A 23,724-nucleotide genomic window follows, 5' to 3' on the forward strand; every position below is an offset into this window, starting at 1 on the left:
TTAAATATTCTCATCTGGAAACTTCTATGATCTTGCTAGGAAAAACCTCAGTGTAAAAATAATAGTCAACAGAAACATGAGTTACTTTTTAAGTTTAGCCAATACACAAATTTAGCCTAGCACATTTTTTCAAAATAAAGACAAATTATTGTACTACAATCACTAGTAATTGCAACAGAATTCCTTTATTTTAGTGCTTACGTTCGGAAAAAAAAAGTAAATAACTCTGAGGAGACTGAAATATTTATGAGAAAATATCTGTGTTCAAAGTGGTGCAAGTTGGTCTGTTCGGCTGTTTGTGATTATAATCAATAAACTGAAGCCATAGGGTGAAGTCACATACCTGTTGGTGTTCGTGAGGTAAATTCAGGGTCAAAGTGGAAGGTATCTTCAGGTCGCCCCACAGCAGGTTTAAAGGGTGGCTTGATTTCTCTCCTGAACAGTTTCTGATGGTTTTTACCAGGAAACAAATGCATTAAATCAATTATACTATTTGTAATATTAAAATGTACCCCACAAATGAAGATTGTGTAGTTAGTACAGGACCAAGCTCTTCATTCACACACTGTTTGATCTGATAAGAAAAAAGTTTCTTCACAGAATTTGTATTGCAGCCAAATACTGTGCATTTGTATATTATTTTTGAGATATTTTTTGTTTGTTTACCAATTGCTAAGGACAGATGGAATGACACTAAATCACATACTCACATTCCAGTCTATCGTGCTGAAAAAATGATGCCGTTTGATCTCCTCAACTCCATCTGGCCCGGCACCTTTTATACATATAAATAATAATAATTACCAGGAAGCCAGATTAGGAGACAAGCACACAGTTGTGAGGCTAAAGATAACGTCCTTGGACACATACTCAAAGAAGGCAGTTATGATTTTTTGAGAGTAGGACAGAGCTCCGCAACCCTATTCCTAGAGATCTACATTCCTTGTATGATTTCACGCGAACCCTAACAAAGCACACCTCATTCAACAGATAGGGTGCGTCCTAATACTTTAAAAATGTATCTAACTTTCCTTCACTACCATCTTGACTCCTCTGTACCCTGGAAACCAATCTTTGTGTCCTCCCTCCCTCCAGTGTCCCAATATTGCAGGAGACGAGTGAACCGACTGTAGTGATTGGACAGTGGAACTGTACAGGCTGAAGCACTGCCATTGGTTTTTTCCTCTGTGTACAGGAAGTGACTAACTTATTTTTGTCTGCAGTCAAAAACTGCTTGATTTCCTGCTCTGGTTGTGAACAATAATTTGACTATTCACAAATGTAAGTTAATGTGTAGAACAACGTGTTAATATATAGGTCTCTACGTACCCAGTCTATTAGAAGGATTTCTCTTAAAAAGGGCCCGCAACAAACTTTGCACTTCTGGGCTTAAAAACTGAGGCATACCCAGCTTTGCCCTAAGTAGAAAAGACAAGCCATGGAAACGCATTGACAATCAAGGCCACTCCACAGTTTAATGATTATGATCCTTTTCACTATTTGGAAATTTATAAGCTGTACGTGTACTCAAAGGATCCGGCAACACAGTTGAGGACATCAATAAACATTAAAACAGACAATTAGATTTATTTAAATTGAGTCACAATGTTTTACTGTTTATACAGCGTAGCACTTTGAAAAAACCTAGAATAGATTACAAGCTGGTTGTACCTTCTGCTTAAAAATTACATTCTGCTACATTATTTAGGTCTGCAGAAAACCAAAAATTAAAGGAAAGTAGTTGCATGCACATGCAATCCAGGAAATTTCACCTCCTCCTTGGTCAACAACATTCACACTTACTTAAGAATGAGAGCCATGGTCTCCTTGCGGTCTTTGCCTTGAAAGGGCAACGATCCCGTCAGCATTTCAAACTAAACGGAGACAACGGACAAATGTCACACACTGGCATCCCTCCAGCACACACACACACACAGGCGAATGAGATTAACTATGCAGCGCAGCTGATGGCTGTATTAATTTTGGGATTGTGCTAATGGAGATGGCAGTAAAGAAATGCACAGCAAACACTTTCTCCAGTGGCAAAGGCTGTCGCTCTCCTGCAAGGTATTATGTAATGAGTGAACATGGACTGGATAGGAGCACACTGCAAAATCATATTTTATTAAAATTCTTTTTGACAAATATGAATAATCATCCTGTGTAGCCTCATGTTTTTGGCCAATCAAAAAGCGAAAGAGCTCAAGACAAATGGTGAAAGTAATACTATAGTATAAATACTATATACGGCTGGACTAGGCCACAGTGCATTATTGGACTCTGTTTACTTGGCCTTTTTCTCCCCATACTATAAATGGAACATTAGGTCGCCAGGTACAGAATCAAATTTGTACTGTACGTATTGGGCAGCTGTATAAATAAATATTTCCAGCCAGGATCTGATACGCTATCAACCTTTATCATCATCTGTACACACACACACACACACACAGCTGTACACACACACACATACAGTAGCTGCACATGCACACACACATGCATAAATACATCCACACCAATCCTCCCCCCACCCATCCCCTGACAAACATGTACAATTTGTACCAAAGTAATTTATTATCCTGACAGCGCAGCACCTCTTAATTTCCACCAAACCTCACGCTGTGTGTGCTTCACATAAACATTCACCTGCTCCTCTCATATGATAGATTTTTCAGTTGGGATATCCTTTTTCTCATGTTGCTATTGCAGATCAGGTATTACAGAAAAAGTATATATTTTTATAGCAGCAATCTCTTTCCATGACTTGTTACGTACATGCACTAATGAACAACGTATTAAAGAGAGCAGTGAAGCTTTGATAGGCTGAAATGTGCTTGAGGTTCAGCCTTAATGGATGATGTACCTGCAGGGTGAAAATACCGGGCGGGTCTCTCAGCTCTTAGACTCATCATGGCAAGTCATAAGTGAATGAGTCAGCAGGGATGGACCAAGCTGGCTGTATCTAATGAGCACTCCAGACTGGAGTGAAGTTTTAATACAGAGTGTACTGACACACAAATAGCCCGCAGGGATTTTTTGTGTTTTGTTTTACGTATCAATGTGAGGCCTTATTAATCCCTTAAGCAGACATAGTGGCACAAGGTGCAACTGCAAACATGAACTGTACAAAATGAACAACAAGCAACCCACTCATTTGTTTGGTCAGTCTAGTCCTCCAGAAAAGAAAAGAACAAAAACAAATAATAAATATGAGAAAACCAAACTCCGCAAGCACATTGGGTTGACCATGGTCTAACCTCCTCTCACCTGGCCCAGTGTTCAAACAAACAACCACAAGGTACACTTTTGGAGAGTTTACACCTATGGCTCACAAAACCTCTGTACTGCATTATACTTGTTTCCCATCAGCAAACATATAATAACCATGAAGCTGGAGACTCCATAACTTGAAAATATAATAGAATGCATGTGTGTGAGTGTGAGTGTGAGTGCGAATGTGTGTGTGCGTGTGTGTGTGTGTGTGTGTGTGTGTGTGTGTTTAATGCCATGCCTTAATGATAACTGAAAATTAAAGATAAATTTGTGGTATGGACTGTACATATGCTCTCCATGGTTAAGATTTAATTAATTTGTGTAGGAATTGACCCTTTTTTCAAACTAAAACAGCATATTGTAGTAGGCAGGCAAGTAAATGTCATATGAGATCATTCTATGTCCATCTCAAGTACCCCTGGGTGTGTGAAAACAATCGATAAAAAAGAAACCAATCAATGTGGTGGGAGGAACATACCATTAACACACCAAAGGACCACCAGTCTGCACTCTGCGTGTGTCCTCTTCGGTTGACCACCTCAGGGGCCATGTACTCAATCGTACCACAGAAGGAGTACGCTCTCTTGTCGTGATCGATTGCCTCTTTGCTCAGGCCAAAATCTAAAAGTGATAAACGATATAACATGTTGGGTAAAGGTAAAAAATGTGCTGTACGGGTTAAGTAACTGGGTGTGCAGTTCTGGTGTAAGGGTTAGGGAACAGGTCCACTGTTGCTCCCAGGTACACTGTACACTTGGGCAAGACACTAACCTACAAAAGTTAAATATCTGGTTGTACTGTATGAAATGCTGAATACAAGCTGACTAAAAAGCTGTTACTCACCTGTGACCTTAATATGGCCCTCTTCATCCAGAAGGATGCTGTGGAAATAAGTAATGTGTCATACACATTGTATTGGAAAAAAATAATTAGAAAATAATAATAATGATATATATATATATATATATATATATATATATATATAGAGAGAGAGAGAGAGCTCTGATTTCCTTGTGCACATTCATGAGTATCAGAAATGTACAGGAGCAAGCTCTCTGATAGGCACAGTAAGTGCTCACATTGACAGACAGCAGGGTTCCCTCGCTGCTTATTAGAGGTTACTATAATAAAAAACACAGATAGGTGAAAAATGAGCTCAGTGCTATAGCAGGGACTCTTACTTCTCCGGTTTGAGGTCTCTGTAGATAATGCCCAGGCTGTGGAGGTGATCTAAAGCCAGGGCCAGCTCAGCCAAGTAGAACTTCACATCCTCCTCTGTAAACATCACCTTAGCCAAGGGGAGAAGAATGAAACACTGCACATGAGAGCCACTTTTATCACAGACAAGGGTTTGAACAATACCAGTTATGCGTATCAGTTACACAGCACTATACATTAGACGTACTGGTATAATAGGTCGGCATAGGAGCAGAGCTAGCTATGTGTAGCTGCAAAGGGCAAACTGAGAACAAAAATGTGGAGCAGATCCAGCCTGAAACACTTGAAGCATCAGGTGGATAGGCGCTGTTAACTTTAGCTAGTTTTGTGTACTGCTCTGTAAGCAGACCTGAGCAACACTGTACCATGGGTAAACACTGCCAAACATGCAGGCAGCGACAGAAAAACAATTAATTCTCTTTAATAGTTTCAATATAAATTGATTCCACCACATTTTTATAACCGTTATAGAGAAACACCTCCCCAGATGATGTAAGTCAGGTTTTAATCAAGCTGGAGAAATGTTTAAGCAGATTCACACTCAGTGGCAATTTCATTGGTCCATTGTGGCTATTTTGGTTTAACTATTAAAGTTAATTTCAAAACCTAAAAAAAAAACAAAAAAACAATGATGCGCTTGTGCTTGTAGCATTAACACTGTGTGACCCTGTTCCCAGAGATGAGAAATTAGAGATGAGAAAGCAAAGGAACATAATCAACACAATCTATGGAATGAATCTTCCCATACAAGGAAATATTATGAATGCATTACCAAATTAATCCCACATAAGGAAACATTACTAAAACGTTACCAAATCATCCTAATTAAAGGAACATTACCAGAACATAGAAAAGAGCATTCCCTTTTCAAAAGCCTGCACATGACTGCACAAAATGAATAACAAAACCTGTGGCAAAGAGATTCCATATACATTTTTGTAGACTGAAAAATACGAAGTAATAAAAATAATAATGCATGTGAAAGATACAAGAGCATCCCAACCCCCAACTGAATGATTTTTATTGAATAATTTTGCACATATTCAGCATAGTTTAATCATAATATATCAATAGAAATCAAACAAGTGAGATGTAAAATGTGGCTTTGATTTCTGAATAGACAAAAAAGTGGCTTTTATTGCGGCCAGTGACTCAAACTGCATTCCTTACACACAGCAGTAGTGAAACGGTTATCTATTCTCTAAAGGATTGAATCACAGGTCAAGAAAAACCAAGTCGCATTTTAATTTCACAGAAAATAATTCACGGGATGCATTCACAAGACGGCATAAATATTCAGCCTCTTTTAAAATCCATTATTGTGAGCTATATAATACATCATTAATTTTAACCAGGATATGATTCATCGAGTTCCCAATTACAGCCGTAACTGAAGAAAACAGGAATGTTTAGGAGAGATATGAAGCTGCCAACAATCAATCAGGACCAGCTGAAGGTAGAGGAGCTCAAGAGCAATAATTCCTCCATTCAAAGGATCAGATAGGAGTTAAACACAATTTTATGGAAGGCTGATGATAACAGAAGTGGCATATGCAAAGAAGGCCTAGTAACATACAATATATTTACAGAAGCTGTAGAAAGCTCTGACTGTGTCGCTGAAATGTGCTAAGCATGCTGCAGTACATCAAGGAACCCTGTGAAGTGAAGGTAAATGAGCCATAAATGGATAAAATGTCATCTGTAGCGGTGGCTGGAAGGTAATCAAAATGTTAATAATGCGTTAATAATGCACTACTAAATGGCATGGGCTTATCAGAGATTAATCAGACAGAGAGACTCGGTAATCTCCAAATGATGATGTGTGTTGTGGCGAAGGCCGGTGTAGCTAACAAACAGTTCATCTTAACAGCCAAATGTGAGTGAATCATCAGCGTATGACGTGTAGGGCAGGCATGCAAGGTACATTTGGGATGTATCAATGGACTGTATTTGAAATAAATACGCTGTGTACGTCGTTCTGAATAAGAGCATCTGCCCATCACCCCATAATGCTTTCACTGGAACCTGCCCTGCCAAAGTTCACTCATCTTCTGTTCTTCAAATATATTATCCTAATTGCTTAACGTGTGGTCATAAAAGAAAGGCAAATGTGTCCAATTAGTGCAACATATCATCTCAATCTCAATCCAAACACCGTGGGTGTTAGAGCAGTATGTTTCCAGTTCATTCTGCTCAACGGGAGAAAAATGTGCCTTCTCTTGTTCATCACCAGGGCAACAATATATCTTGATAAAATGTTTTTTGTGTCATTTCTGCTATTCCACTGGATGGAGGTTTAGAAGTACAGAACTGTAAACGAGAATCATGGGAAAAAGGGAAGTTTGTAGAACAAGAAGACCATTGGAAATTAATGGGCTAAAACCCTTAAGCATTGTTAAGTGATCAAGCAAGGAAACCATTTCCATACTAAAGCAAACCCAGACCAGTCCATCCTATGCATGAGATTAGGGTTGATTTAATTGAATGTGTGTGCGTGCATGTGTGTGTGTGTGTGTGTGTGTTTGTCTTTGTGTGTGTGCGTATGTGCATGCTTGCATACATGGGTGGGGTTTACCAGGTCTAGAAGGTTGTTTATGCAATGTTTTCAGTGAGGGGGATGATGCTGTGTATTTTTTATATAATTTACTTGCTTTGCTCCTCAATTTCTATTCATAAGTGCTCATAGCTGCAACTTCTGCTAGTGATCCAGGACAGCACGGACAAGCATGTGCTCTCTTCGAAAGCAGGCAGACTAATAGAGCTTTCATGTAGATTATTCAAGTGCCAATTACACATATGGCTGCAGGTTCTGTTAAGAATTCCACTGTATACCCTAACAAAAGCATTACAGCTAATCTAATGGAACAATTCTGTTTAAATATTCGTAACTGAGTGATCAGATTAGCACACTTTCCTTATTTATAAAGTAATGTTTGATCAAGAGCAGAGCTCTGTTCTGCGGGAGTTGAAAAATGTTGCTTGAAATGATAATTATACTTACGCTGCATGTAATTCTTTTCAACGGCAGGTTAATCAAGCTGTAATTACCATTAAGCACAAGAGCCCCATAAAACAGATGAATACTGTTGCTGATGTGCTAGCACAGGGTAGGAAAGAAAAATCTCTCAAGGCAATCAGGAAGGCTGGCACAGGCTGTAGAGACACTCACCTCTTTGGAGAGTCGAGTGAAGAGGTCCCCCCCTCTTAGAAAGTCTAGAATGAGATATAGCTTCCCTTCTGTCTGGAAGGCTGAGGGGAACAAAATTAAGACAAAGACATTGGGCTTCACAGTGAAATCAAAACATATTCACAGAGACAACTCAATCTATGAAATCATATTTGCTAGACCCACTCAATCCATATTTGATGACGTTCTGCAGATATTTTCAGTCATGGCACTTGCCTATCAGGGGGAACGCAAGTGCTGGTTTATTACACGGTTCTGTAATAAAGTACAGAAATTGTTTCTATCCCATGGCTACTTCAGGTCTACATTCACACGGCTCCTGCCAGCAGCCCCACCTCCCCACAACAAAGTTCGACCATCGGCAAAGCCAAGGAAGAAAACACCATCACCAGCAGATTTATTAAGTTAAAGTTAATGACACAATTTTCATTTTTAAAAAATGCTTTTTAATCCTTTTCTCCCCAATTTGGAATGCCCAATCCTGTTCACGCTTTTATGCTCATTGCAACCTCCGGTGTCGATGTGGGAGAGCGCAGAAAAGAATATGCACTCTTACAAAGCACATGACGTCAGCCACCGCTTCTTCTCACAGTTTGCAAGTGGTGCTCGCACAGACATGAGTCAGAGGGGCACTGCATGTAAAATGGCACCAGCTGGTGTCGCTGGCGTACAGTGCGATGTCACTCCAGCTGACAGAAACCCTCCCATTCCTGAGCAACGCTAAATCCAATTGTGCAGTTAATGAAAAATGTTGCCTGAATCACTTGTGGTGGACAACCTGGTATGAAGCACATTTTAACCAGACCTACAGCACTCAAATATTGATTATAATACAGGGACTTCAGTATTACTCTTGAAATGTAAGCATGTCATTCAGGATGACTGCTCACCAGGATGAGTTTAGGAAAGGCCTCAAATTTACAAAGATTGATTACAAGTACATGTCCAGAAAGCAGCTGTCTAGATATAGAGTGGTACAGCATATGTCTTTTAAACTGTAATTCTGACTGTGTTTTAAGCCAGAGGAAGGTTCGGCTTGTAGAAGAGATGAGCACTGAGATGTGCAATTCAAGGGGCTCACCGTAATGCAGTTTCACAATAAAGGGATGGTTGACTTCTGCCAGTATGTCTCTCTCCATCTTTGATCGCACCTGGTCCCGCACTGAGAAGACAGATAGGAAGAGTGGAGGTGTGGTGAGGAAATGGGACATAATAAGATGAGTGTCTGTCGTCAAAGTGGAAGTTATGTTCCATGTCATGTACACTCACCCTTTGAAAAGAGAAACTACTGCTGATGAAGAAATATGCAAGTTTCATTTTTTTAATTGCAGAAAATCCCAAGAATTATAACAAGATAGCCATCTGTCTCCTGTGAATGCAAATTTCAGTATCATCAATGTATGACCAGTCTATAATAGTTTATAGTATTTCTGCTAAAATGTAATTTGCCAGCGATTTCCTTAAGAGGTTGTTCTTTTGTAGGAGTGCAATTTAAAAAAAATGGGAGCTAATTCCAGACCATGAATCACTTGGTGTTAAGCAATTTGGCATGCTATTGGCACTGTAAAACAGATGGCTACTAACTGCAATATTTTATAATACAGGTGTCAGAATCCAACCCCAAAGGGCCATAGTGTCTGCTGGTTTTCAGTGTTTTTCAGCACCAGTGATTCATTTAAGTCTTTTATGGGCTAAAGAGTCCACACCATGTTCCCAAGGGATTCACTGGCAGCTCATTTAAAGGAAATCATAGAAAGCCGCAGACACATCAACCCTCCAGGAAGTATGTTTCAGAAGACTCATTGAGGACAAGGATATGTTTCGTCAACAGCTGATTCAGTATCCGATAATACAGTAAAGAAGGCAGCAATATTATCCATTGAAAATGAGTAAACTATGTAAATAGCTCAGTGAAGTATATAGGAGTGAGAGGCTCCAGCACTGTTCATATTTTATAAACACAGCTAGGAATATAAGGATTACAATTTCCCATTTTAATGAGCTTCCTTCTGATGCATTCAATAAGAACATTTCCTTGAATTGAGTTCTTGAAACACCTTCATCACTGAACATGAAAGCCTACCTAAACATATTTTAATAGGTCCTTTTTGGTGTTATTGTTTTGTGAAAGATAATGTTTTCTACAATCTGCAGTCTAATTTAAGTTTAAACAAAAGCTATTACACTGGATTACACTGCATATTCTTCTTAAAATATCTTCAGTTAAAACATTTTTCTAATTAATTTCACCCACATGTAAACAATATAAAGAATCAAGCAGCACACCTCATAAATTCATAAAATATCACACTGTTACATGAGACCGAACCATTGCTGCTGCATGCTGAATAACAGGATCAATGCTAATCATGTGAATCTACTACAGGTCTATTTATTCTCTTTCAGTGAGAAATAAAAGGAAAAGAAACACTTGAAACCCCCCTATGAGAAAATGCACAGAGGGCAGTGTCCAGAGAGCTGAAAAGGCGGTGTTCAAGCAGGCTGTGCTCCATAACAGGCCCAAGGACAACAATGGAAAACACCTGCACTGACTGCTGATGGGGGCCTGCAGGTCTCCCAGGTTACGGGAGGGAACAGGGGAAATTAACAGCTGCCGACCATGTTCTACAACAATACTAAGTGCAGTGCGGTTGAATGCGAGCAGAGACCAAGAATGACATGAGGTTCATGCAGCCTAATCAGGTGACAGATCACCCACAGTGGAGATTCTGGGTAATCCTGGGAAAACACGTTTACATAGCTGGAAATACGGGCATGGCCTTGGACCTTGGCCAATGAAAACACTTCTCATGCTATGGAATATCTGTGGACTATATGACTAAACAGTATGCCATATCAGAGCAAATTTGTGGATACCATCAAGATTTAAAAAACAAAATAAGATAATAAAATAATAACTGACTGGAGAAAAGAATACTTCAGTCAAAAAATTGTATTTTCCTGGTGTAAACCAGCCTTTTCATTCTAATACTGTTGTTACGGTGCAGATTGAAAATATGAAAATATTTTTACAGCCTTTGTGAGTCACAAAAAGAGAACAGGTTAAAAGCAGGGTACAGATGGCTGTCAAACCAAAACAAGGGCTGTCCTGAAAATCCCCCTTTGATGTTTTTTCCCTTTGTACAGTGATATATGAAAAAAGCCATTTCCTTACTCTCCCAGTCTTCCTGCATTGACAGTGCAGTGGTGGAACTGTAGAGATTTCAGTTAAAAGAGAAATGAGGTGCAAAAGAAAAACAGCATTACAAATTAATACATGCAACTGCTCGCACATTCAATGGACGTTTTGTCAAGTCTCGGTTCAGAAAACACCTCCCCCAATGGAAATGACTGCGTAATGATTTGAGTGAGTGAGCAGTAGGTGAACAGATGAGGATTGGAGAATGCACTCAACCAATCCCCACCACTGGAGCTACATTCCCATGGGATTCCTGTATTCCTCCAGCTGTGACTCCCTGTTTCTGCAGACAGTCTCTGTTGCTTCTTATTCTGAAGTTGAGCCACTTCAGTTACCACTTGACATATGGTGTTGAGAGAATCCGCCCAGTGACAGTTCTAAAGAGCGACTCTGTTTTGGCATAAAACAAGAGGCAGTAACCATGGTTACAATTATAGAGTAGGTGGCTGCACTCAAAGCATATCAATGCAATGTTGAGATAGAAATATAGCCATTATCTATTTTTACAGCACAGTAAATTTGAACATGGTTAATGTAATTTGCAGAAAGATAAACCCTTACAACAGGAATGGGGAAGTTGTTAAGATTCAGAACTCATAACGGGCCCAACTGAAGAAAGAATGAAATCAAATTTTTATTCTACATGAGAAAAACCTGATTCTGCGTTGCAATACAGAGAATATTCCAAAAATAACCTACTGATTTCACTTTCCAAAAAGACCAAGATTGATTAATCCCAATATGGCTGGCTTTGGTACATTTGCCAGTGAAGTGTTCACACGACACACTTCAAACAAACTTACACAGAACTGAAATAAATCAAAACAATACAATACAATGAGCAATACAAAGCTGGTATTTATAACAAGCCCAGTGACATTTCTGTTACCATTAGAAAGGCCTCTGTGCTCAGAAACCCTTGCAAATAAAATAGTCCATAGTTCTGCTTGACCTTTCTAAAGCCACTTATGACTGAGTTCCAGATTCAGAAAGCGCTTCACACTACCACAGCCATGGCACTGCCCCTCGGTCAAAACTTTCCAGAGACCCAGAAATGCACTAGAAAATGTGGCGGATTAGCCAGGTTTGCACAGAAAAGGTGAGATGGTATTGAAAAGATTCATGCACCACCCCCGTATAAAATAAATAAATAAATAAAAAGATCATGACAAGGCCATCGACTGACGGTACAAGAGTCTGCGCTGTTTTAAAAATATATATACAGTACTGTACATATATATATATATATATATATTCTCCACTGCATCATAGGTCACGTTTTATTTTGTTCCAGACGTCTTACCTTTCAGTGTGGCTTTCTTCAACACTTTCATGGCATAGAGCTGCCCTGTGTCTGGACCTTTGATCTTCCTCACCAAGAACACCTGTCAGTCATGTTAAAAAACAGAAGAGAGCAAATCATCATAATCTCTAGAGGACTAAAGAAGCAGCCAAAGAACTTGTTTTTTCATTAAATAATGCACAGGAGCTGTTTTGTATGAGCTCACCTTGACACCGAATTGTTTTCGAGTGAAGGGGATTTTTCATTGAATATAAAACAGAAATTGATATGCAAACCTTGTGCTTATATCCAAGGGCAGAGTTTAACCTGCAGGGTTTGCAAAAGGCAATAAATAACAATGACTGCAGTGTTCCAAACCTGAGGATATTTAGGATTGTTGATGATTGAATATCAGGCATTTTGGCTGAGTGCTAGTCAGCCTGCAGACAGTAATTTTCAAGCCATCAGTCTGGACAATGGTGTGTATATGCCTTATCTGACCGATCACACCAGGAGCCTCATTTATAGAACTTGCATGTATTTCATGCACAATTTGAGCATGCAAACAGTTCCTTGTATTATGCTCACGCATTATATAAAATGCATAAGGAATGAAATAAATTGAATTTAAATCTCTTATATGCTTGTTTCATTTATAGATCACAAATCACAATCCCAAATATCCTGAAAATTGTGTATATGTGAAGAAGCTTTGTGACACTTTTTCAGTGGATCCACACAATTATCCCAGAAGGGTGGCTTACTGTAACTTATATACGTTCACCTCCATGTCAACTGCAGATGAGTAGATCTTCTTTTGGTTTTAAGAGGCGGGGGGGTGATTTAAATCTATTGAAATGATTTTAAAAAGACCGAAGAGACTGAAAGCCAGTGAAACAGTGAAATCTTAGGGGCCCATCCTGCTAGCACACTGTAGCTATGTCATATGGTGAACAGGAGCAGGTTAGCAGGCTGAATTCAGCTCTGAAAGAAGCTAAAGGCGAACTGCACATATTCGTGAGAACAGTGTCTTAATCTGTGCTAACTGAATCTGATGGAGGATGCCAACTCTCATTGGGAATTCCAAAAACATAAAAAACATTTAAAATATTAAAAATAAACCAGCGTTGCTCTGAGAGATGTTTAAATGGGTCCAATCATTCATCTGGACTTGACATAAGTACCATAATTGCTGTTGACAAATATGTGTTAGTCATCGGAATGACAGGATGCTGCAATTTTCTGCTTCAAAAGGCTAAATGCAGATAAATCTGCATTTCAGTACTCTACAAAAAGAACAATTGTGTTATTTTTGAAAACATAAACACCATAATTGTAGGTTTTAGGTTATCACAGAATGATTCATGAGAGATCAATTTGATGCATTTCTATTGTTTCTGAGACAATGCACGAGCAGCACAAATTCTTTCAAGGGCACTTGAGCTTTAAGAGTTTGGAGGTTTATGCAGATAGAAAGTTAAACACCCAGCATATGTCTCTCACAGTGTTTCAATCCATGAAAAGTGTTCAAGGCAGGAAATGTATTGTTGGAGACACTTTTATGCTATTTAAAAAATCCTTATTTTTTGTTTGTTGTACATTATACACAGTAAATTCTTGAACTTATTTGACTGAAAAGTTTTACTTTTTATGGGTTCATAACTCTGAGGTTGTTGGTGTTACTCCCAGGTGAGCCACTGCCATTATAACCTTGATCAAGGTGCTTAACCCACATTGCTTCGGTAAATATCCAGCTGTATAAATGGATTATATTCAAAGAATGTTAGCTGTATATAAGTTGCTCTGGATAAGAGCATCAGTCAAAAGACTAAAAATTGTATGTAATTAAGCATATACTACAAGAATACAACAGGAATACAGCAGCCTGCAATGTACCTCACTGTATCACTTTTGCATTCAAAACCCAGAAGAAATGGACATTAACATGGGTCCACTGCTGTTTGGGCCTACAATAAATAACTATCAGAACCATCAAGTGTGTGCAATACAGTTATGGGGGAAACCTGCGCCATATTAAACATGTATATAGATTTTATAGTCTTTACAGTATATTATACATTTCCTTTTAAAAACATATTTGTTATAATTTACAATTAGAATTGTGTTTGCAATAATGTTGCAATATTGCTGTCAAACTCTACACGACCCTCTCTGCACAACAAGTTGCTTTGCTTTATGTAAAAATAATTTCTACTATTGATTCTGATATTTCAGTATTTCTACAATAGGGTAATATTGTATTGTACAAGGTCACAGATCCATTTACCTGGTATTCAACATATCCAAGATCAGCTTTCAGGCTATAAAGCCTATTCCACGAGCAGTGATTTTTACTAATCTGATTTTTTATTCATTTTACTGACATTTCATTACAGGCCTCTTATCTCTGAGGTTGAAATATGCAGACTTATGTAACATCAGTGCAACCGTTTCTTACCTTTCCATAAGAACCTTGACCTAATACCTTGAGCAGTTCAAATTGTGAAGGATCTGCTTTCTCAAAGCCTTCTTTGACATGGTGGCTGATGTCGATTTCTTTAAGAATGCCATCATCCTGTGAGAGAAACAGAAGAAAGTTCTGTCCAGGGTTTGGGGAAAAAAACAGCATTCAATCAACATCTGTCTTTAACTTACTGACTCAAATAAGTATAAAATAAGTTTGTGAATCAAGTAATCAACTAAATAAATGTAAAACATAGAACTTGCATTCACTTGGATAACAGTTAAAGACATATGTTGATTGAATCCAGGGTAACACATGATTTCTATTTGACTTATTTGGAGTTACACAGATGTTGTAATTAATTATCTGCACTTTCATTGAATTTTATATGGCATTGTGTGATGAAATATTTGTACTGATTTAACATGGCTGTTGAAGATTGGCCAGATGTCATCCAAGGCTGGGTCAGATTTCTGTGACCTGGCCCTGACTGGCATAAGAGGCATAGGGCAAGGAAAATAAAATGAGGGGCCAGACTCTATTTAAAAATAGTGCATATAGGCCAAAAATGTTCCACGTCCTGTACAATATTAAATAATATATGAATAAGATGCATTCTTTCTGGAAACAGAAAGTACATGCCTTCTCGAATGATGCAGTTAATAATTATGATTCTTTACTAGTGGGAGGTATCCTGACGTTACTGCAGTACAAGACAGATCATCACAGTTTGATAAATATGAATAATAATGTTTTCATCTCAGTCATCAAAAGGGTCAAATTAGTCTTAGGCGGGCCACATTTGGTCCACATCCTGCCATGTGAACACAGTAATACAGTGATCATTAATCTCTTGTTAAACATTGTTAAACACTGTATCTATGAGAGGCTGTTACATTTTGAATTCAATGTTTGCCAACTGCAGTAAATCTTAACTGCCTTTAAGTGTTGGTAGGCAAGTGGCTCCCTGGCCCCCTGCTCTTAAGGCTGCGAAATGCACATTCCGCTTTGAATGGATTTCACATGACTCCCGAGTGTACGGATCCACATTAGCAGTGCCTGTTCTTCACACTCAGCGGGCTCTGGATGGCGAGTCTCACAAAGAATGACCTTGGCTGATAGACCCTCTGCCCCTCTGATAGCCCCCTACAGAGAGAGCACATTACCGCAAGGGCTTTTTGCACATTCGAAAACTGCTTGGGTACGAGAAAGCTAGCGGAGGGGCGAACATAAGTGTCCTTAAAGTGGAGTCTCGGCAGGGGGGAGGGGGATGTGGGAAGTGTGGGGACAGCTTAGCGCGTTACTCCCAAACTGCTCCTGCAGGATAGGGAACAGGATGGGATGCTTCACAGTCCATAGATCAACAGCTTACCGCAGCCTACTGAAGCACCACTGATGAAAGGCAAACGATCAAAAGCAGAGGAACACCTGTAACGCCTAGCTAGTAAGCAACAGTCAGCATGGAGCTTTCAATATCTTATTTGAAGGACTGGCAGATATTTCCATGCTGAATCAAGTGGTGGTAGATTGTTTGTTACTAATGCTCATATAAACCTGGGTAGAGACCCAGCAGCTTGGAAATGTCAGCAGCAGTATTTCTTAAACTATGGGTCAGGACCCAAAATGGGTCAAGGGAGTGCATGACGTGGGTCCTGGAATGAGTCTGCAGTTCACCAGGCTATGCTAGTATGTATATTTGACAGATTCCTGAAAGGTATTTTGGATCCTGATATTAAAACAAACATTTTCTAATTTGGGTCCTGATATTTAAAGGTCTAAAAACCAGTGCTCCACAGGATAGCATGGAATTGTACACAGGGTGGGTTCCGCGATGGATAATCTTGATTCTGCAGTCAGCGTGTGACAAGGCAGCCGAACAGATTTTGGCTCTGAGAAGGTGACGTGATGGGCAGGCTGTCTGCGAGTCCGTGGTGTGAATCTCTCCAGGATTGTGGAGGTGTTAAGCTTCCTCCCTGTTTTTCTAACTTTCACACTTCCCTCCTTCTGAGAGAAAGTTGCGCGGTACAGATGGCCAACGTTATTCATGCTTATCGAGAACAGACTAAATTGTTTCTAAATGCCTCACATTATAGCCAAGATGTAAGTAGGAAACTTACTGGAACATAAAAGTCTTGATTTGTTACCAGGTAGTTCAAACCAGTTGTAAATCTCACCAAAAACACATTTTCAATGTACAAAAGTGGCAAGTTACTCACACATACAAAGGACTGTCTATAAATCATGAATTAAAACTAGGAACATCTAGACCTGCCTTTAAAAGGTTTGATATTTTTTTTTAAATCACACACAATATTGCCAGTCATAGCTCACACTAATAAAGCAAGTTCTATTCCAAAGGAATGCTACCCAATGTTTCCTAAATCATTTAATGTAACTTGGCCCTGTGTTTTTTCATTTTGCCTTTAGGGTATGTGACCATTCAAAGTGTATGTGTCATTTAAAGTGGAAATAATCTGCAATTCAGCTGTGTTACACTTATAACCATGAATAAAACATCGCAAAAGTCTGAATGTCTACTTTATGCAAATGAGATGGACACACTCCATTCACCCCAGGAAGCATTTTTTCAAAATTGTGTAGTAAGTGTAGCCAGGCTGAAACAATGAGGGCAATTGCCCTTTAAAAATGGTAGCTACAGTAAGCTAGTCAGAGAGAGTTTATTGCCGGCAAATGCCATCTTACTCACTAGCCACAATGCTATTGTATTAATCAGAGCCACTAATATTTTACAACCTACAGTTCACTACTGTATTAAATACAGTGCTAAATGTAAATTACCATTTGATTTTTATTTATTTTCTATGGCCAGTAGGTTTACGGCGAAAGTCTAAAATAAAATAAAACCTAATATTTTAAATTACACATAATCATCTGTGCTTTAAGCTACCTATGGTACAGTTCTGAATCTTTAAAAAACATTGCTGCTTGTTACATGTTCGGCTATAGGAACAATACAAGTGCAATATGTCTTTATTCTTGAATTAATCACTTAGCAGGAGGTTGTTACCCAGCTGTTCTAAACCCAGATGTAATTTGTGCTGTAACAGATAACTTTCCCCATGCGGAAAAAAAAGCCAGGCGTTGTAAAAAAAATTAAAGGAATTCAGAATTGGCAGAAGTACGGCAATTACCCTGACACAACAAAAAATTGCTTCGGGGAAAACAAACAAAAAATTACTTATTTACACCTCAATTTATTTTTTCATCAATTTCATATAGTACTAGCGGGTGAAATACAACAACTAAGCCTTGTTAAAGGATAAATAAAGAGATAAATGTTCTACATAATATATGAATTTAAACTCAGTAATACATGAATTGCATGACACACATATTAAATTTCACAGCATGTAAGCAATCAATTTCTAGTTTAAGCTGAATGAACTCATTTGGTTACTTCCCATATATTACATTCACTGCATAGAAAGCCTGAGTGAAAATGAAAATGTTTCTCGAACATTTTTGTTCAATAAACCTCAAGAAGCAAAATATAATTGACTCAAATAAAATTTGAATCAATTTCCAAAGTGAACATCCATCCAACACGAAGGAAGGTCGGCTGAATTTCACATGCTTGTCAGTCTCAACATTCCTGTGCTCTTGTCTGGATTGATACAAGAAGGTATATCACCTTTATTAAGGGACATCCAAAGGTATGAACAGTTTCTGAATATTGGACATGGTTGTGGAGTTATTTGCATGTCAAGTACACACCTTCAGATGGGCAGAATATGAGCTACATTTGAAAAACCGTTCATTTTCTATTTGTATTATATTTTATTAATGTATAGGCTACTAAAAATGTATGTGCATCAAGGAACTACCTGGCAGCCACATTCAATTCACTTTAATTTATCGGTAGTTTACTGGGAAATTTATATGACTAAGGGAGTAGGCTGACAGCAATAAACCTATCGGAGTGATTTATTGTGCTGATTCTCATCATCAATCATTTAAGTAAGCAATGTTCAGGTGGTTTTGTACAGGACCATAAAAAACAAGCATCTCTCCTTTTATTGCTATCATGTTATGACATTTATGACTAAGACAATCGTGCATCATGCATTATGCTTTTCTTGATGTAGGTCACCAGCTGTTTAGGATAAATCTGCAGATTCCAAATGTCCCCTTGGATTACAGAAGCAATCGCAAAAACAGTTTGACTAGTAAACGCTACAGGGTGCTTACAGCTGCTCTGTGTGGAACTGCAGTATCTGGGGTTTAACCCCATAGCTGTGATTTAATGTGAGTTTCTGTATGGAGATTGAAATTAATTTCATTTTTCTGGACTAACATCTATTACTACCGAATGTAAATCATTTAGTTGACATAGCTGAAATTGTTTTGTCAGCTGAACAGCCACTGCAAGGGTATAGTTAAAATGCCCGGAATGTCCAAACAACAGTTTCCTAAGTTTTTTTCTGTTTTACTAAGTGATGGCAGAAATTAATATTCTGACAATGGTTTCTTTTGAAATAGTCATTCACTTCTGATACATGTTATCCATGTTAAACTGTCCATATGACATATAAATTCAATAAGACATATGAAAATATACTAATGAACAGTGACCACGGAAATATGAACAGCATTTTCACCAGGTTCCATTGGTGAAAGTTTTGGGCCTTTGAAAGGTATACAGGTAAAGACTGAACCTGGAAAGGAGGTGTTGTTCTTCACCTTCCTGTTAACCCAACCTGGGAAAACATGCTAATCTGAGAGCGCTGGGAACACAACACTCCCCTACCAACCAGGTCAGAATTATATAATCAATCTGAACTGGACACACACATGCTCATGCATGCCCGCCCACGTGCATCAACCAGTCAGTAAGAGAATGCGCTTTCAGCCTAATTAATTAAGCTTGCATGGCCTACAAATCCCATTCATTTCAAGGTAGCAACACGTGGCTGATGTTAGCATTTCAAGGCTTCCTTGCTGAAACATTTGAATATTTAGAGCAAATCAATTCAGTGCAGCATTGAAACTTAGGCTTGTTTAAACAAGTCACAGTCAAGCTTGACTTGGTAACCCCTGGGCATCTGTCCTCTCTGTGTGAATCTAATTATCACACTGGTGTCTTCATACTTCTTATTGATCCCAGCATGCACTGCTTCAGCTACCAACAGATTACTGCTCACAGGATGCCGTAGCTCATTTGATTACAGGGATATCAGACAAATGACTCCTCCAAGGTAATTACATAATTGAAGAGGTAGTCTGATGCTTCTCTGCTGTACACAATGTAAATTAATGCTCTTTTTCAAATTCATGTTTTTGTGAGCAGCAATCAATGCTTTGATTAGAGATATTTTAAAAGTATTAACATGCCACAATCAATGCAGGATGTTAGGTGGTGCGCCCAAGTGAAAGAACCGGTTTTGAGTGCAGCGGCACACCATGTGTGTAGCTGTAGCTAATCTAAATATATTTTCATCTTACTGTGTGTTCTTTCATCCACTCATCTCTTCCCCTTCATTCCTCCACATACTTCCAGGTAGGAGACAAGCAGTAGTGGGGGAGTGGAGGTGAGGAGGGAAAAGTAATGGGAAGCACTCTGTATCTGAGTCTGAGCTGCAAAGTGCAATATATTTTGTAAAAAACTAACCTAAAGCTACTGAATGGCATTATGCTGTCTGCTCCTACAGATGAATCTCTTATCAAAGAGTCTCTGGTGCAACTTGTTGCATTGTGAATATTTGGTCTGAACTAGCCTTTAAATTGTGTAGAATATAAAGCAGTCAATATAAAGCAAAGAAAAGGAATATGGTTCTAAATTCAAAACTTAATGTGTTCAGCCAGCAGTCCACTGCACTCTGGTGAGCCAGACATGACACCTACAGTAAGCTATAAACAGCAACAACAATCTCCTGGATGGGTTTATTATGTTTTAATGTTGCATTTCATGGACAAAACAACAATCGGTGAGCTACAGATTATTCTATGAAAACCTGTAATTACTTTTACACATGGGTGATATGGGGTGTTTGATAGTTTGATAATTTTTTTTAATGTGGTTTGAGTTTACTGAATTTCTCTTTTTGGGTGGGGGCAAATATATTTCGTTGGGCCACCAAAATAAAGTCAGTGTATGGGAAATACTGTTGTATTCATATTGATCAATGTGACCACTTTAGTCTTCAAAATACACCGTTTCTACAACTGTTGCTGACAGCAAGAGAGACTCTAAAGAATCACCAAAAATATTATGGTCAGATCATCATAATTCACTTCAAAATACATACAGAGTAACTATACTATATTACCATAATGTTCAGATATTTTGCAACAGGAGACTCAAGCTGACCCCACTGTTTTTGATCCTACTGCCAACCTGTCCAGTATTGAAAATAATAATCTTCTTTTAGGCATTAGGCCTGTTGTCACCCGTAAAAAACATCCCAGAGAGTGAAATGGTGTATTGATTAAGGCTTGTATACAGATTGGGTCAACTTAACCTATCCTGAACTTAAAGTAAAAGAGGAATGGTACTTTTGAGAGATATATTTCATAACTAGTGACTAAACCAGTGCAAATTAGGTACTTATTTTATGTTTCTATTCGTTGTTCATCATCTGTATTCATTTTGTCTTTTTGCCTGTAGTGTTTCTTCGAATATATTAAGAAAGAAAATAATTAAGAGTTTCAGTTCAAAACAATAAATATCAATAATGTACTGAATGAAAACCTTGTTTCATTTTCATTTTTCACAGCTAAGCATGATTTGTGCTCCCCATGTCTTCATTACATCCTGGCTGGGGCCTTTCTGTGTGGAGTTTGCATGTTCTCCCTGTGTCCATGTGGGTTTCCTCTGGGTACCTCTGGGTTTCCTCCCACAGTCCAAAGACATGCACGTCAGGCTAACTGGAGACTCTAAATCACCCATAAAAGCATGAATGTATGAGTGAAAGGTGTATGTGCCCTCTGGTGGATTGGTGAGCTGTTCAGAATGTATTCCTGCCTCTGGCCCAGTGCATGCTGGGAGAGGCTCCATGTCTACAAAGAGGCCCATTTTCAAACCTAGGACTTGTGTGCATGGATGTGTACTAGGATGACCATAAACTGGATTTAAACAAGTGCGAATCTGCAATAGCTGCGACCGCAAACACGCATGCATCCATGTGTGCCTGCATCCATTCATGACCAACCTTTCCACAAAATCTTGTGCAAATCTGTGAATCCATTCGGGAGTTATGCGCCTTTTTGTGATAGGCCACGCCCCCTCACACACCCTCACACAAACACGTGACCTCTTCTTTGGCTCATGACCAACCTTTCCACAAAATCTTGTTCAAATCTGTGAATCCATTCGGGAGTTATGCGCCTTTTTGTTATAGGCCACGCCCATTGCCACCCCCCGCCCCTTGGTCAGTCGGCCTTGAAAGTTACTCAGCTCAACCTTCGGTCATGACCAACGTCCGTGCCAAATTTCAGCCTCCTGGGGCGAAAACTGTGGGCACTACGGAGTGGTACACCTGTGGACCAACCGACTGACCGACAGAGCTATAGAGCTGCGGTCGCAGCTAAAAAAAGACAGGGGTGGGCAGGCAGGTGTTAGGACATAATACTAAGCTATTTGTTCATAATCTTACTGGACATTTTTAGGAACCTAAAAATCCTGCATGGAGCGATATTTTGGCCCTAAAAAGAAGAAAATTGTCCAGAGAACAGGTCAGCCTAAAGTGTAGAAGTTTTCATTTTCATTTTTAAATTTCACTTATCAATTTCATCTAAAGCCTGCATTTTTTAACAGTATCGGGGAAGAATGAGAGCTTGATCATTTGGTCATATATTTTATGAGAAAACTCCTAATCCAAAAATGCTACCAAGTTTGGTGTAAGCATTTAGGAAGTTACTAAATTTATACGTTCGGTTATTCACGTTGAACTTACTAAAAACAAAAACATACCTGCTGCAAAGTAAAATGACTGATGCCTAAATCAAGACCAGGTTACTTTAAATTATGTCAATAAAACATGTAAAAGTACCGTATTTGGAATATTTCTCATGTCTAAATTCAGATGTTTCCATTCTAAAAGTTGATGAAAGTCTATAGAGAAAGACTGAGTGGGCTTTGGGGTTCTGTAATGAACAGATGTCTTTGGGGCTTATTTGTATTTGCAGTTGAGGGCCAAATTAATAAACAGGACGGGCTCACATCTCATGACCTATCTGACCGAGACTTTTGCCTTAATTCCACAGATAGGCATGTTTATGAGCACAGATCAGCAGTAAACTGCATGGAACTATAATATGTTCCTGGAGATAAAGATTGAATATGGATATTGAGTTTCCATGTACAGGATACTTACACAGGAATCCATAATTCATGGAAGGTTTTGTTTTAATCCCTCTGTACAAAGCGAGGAGGGGAGGCCAACCAAACAGGAAGCCTCTGGAAGATCAATATGGCAATAGAACAAAAATCAATAGAGACTGCTGGATACCATACGTCATGGAAAAAGAGGGTTTCATTACTATTACTTTTTATTTCTTGACCTTTCATTTTATGGCAAAAAGAATATATTGTACCGCTTAAGGTAACACTGCAGAGTGAGTAAGGCTAACGCAAGATGCCTAGAATTACCTATACATTTCTGTTTTTTATATTGGATTATAAACAAATCTATGTTTGTTTTTAAGCTTACTTAATTAGTCATTTTTCATTGTGACACTTTAAAACAACACCTGCATTAGGTTTATCTACAGGGTTACTTCACTATATGTGTTAATAAATATTAATATGTCCACTAATGTGTATGATTCCATTATTACATTTTAAATACAAATGGCCCTTTCAAGCAAATATAAATAACATAATCATTTAAGTTAATAACAAGGATGCTTAATATGTGACAGTCATAAAGGATATAGAGCAGGGGTGCTCACAGACCGATTGCATAATGGCCATTTCCACAGCTGGCTCAGCAAACTGGCTCATCCCTAGACACACTGCAGGCCAGCTGAATGCTGAGACTTTCCACTTATAGCCTCAGCTGGAAATGTCATGACACAAAAGAGCTGTATCGAGTAAAGAAAATCCGAGTAGTGCAGAAATTCTGAATTGTGCTGCGCATTTT

At 38.7% G+C, this 23,724-nt stretch overlaps 1 protein-coding gene across 5 annotated transcripts in view; it reads right to left on the reverse strand.

Annotated features, from left to right (window-relative positions):
* Positions 1–23,724, reverse strand: part of rps6ka2 (ribosomal protein S6 kinase, polypeptide 2) — a 42,504-nt gene that overhangs the window by 7,969 nt on the left and 10,811 nt on the right. For 4 of the 5 annotated variants that reach the window (XM_064317305.1, XM_064317308.1, XM_064317307.1 and 1 more), the window contains 11 exons: positions 14,618–14,734; positions 12,181–12,262; positions 8,760–8,840; positions 7,661–7,740; positions 4,455–4,561; positions 4,117–4,154; positions 3,752–3,894; positions 1,804–1,874; positions 1,330–1,418; positions 711–775; positions 344–446 (listed from right to left, as the gene is read on the reverse strand). In XM_064317305.1, the coding sequence (XP_064173375.1) occupies positions 344–446; positions 711–775; positions 1,330–1,418; positions 1,804–1,874; positions 3,752–3,894; positions 4,117–4,154; positions 4,455–4,561; positions 7,661–7,740; positions 8,760–8,840; positions 12,181–12,262; positions 14,618–14,734 (976 nt within the window). Of the gene's footprint in view, positions 1–343; positions 447–710; positions 776–1,329; positions 1,419–1,803; positions 1,875–3,751; positions 3,895–4,116; positions 4,155–4,454; positions 4,562–7,660; positions 7,741–8,759; positions 8,841–8,947; positions 11,268–12,180; positions 12,263–14,617; positions 14,735–23,724 lie in introns of those variants that run through there. The other variant, XM_064317310.1, reaches the window with a different exon arrangement.

This window comes from Anguilla rostrata, chromosome 18 (genome assembly GCF_018555375.3).
Source record: "Anguilla rostrata isolate EN2019 chromosome 18, ASM1855537v3, whole genome shotgun sequence".
Taxonomy (NCBI): Eukaryota; Metazoa; Chordata; class Actinopteri; order Anguilliformes; family Anguillidae; genus Anguilla; species Anguilla rostrata.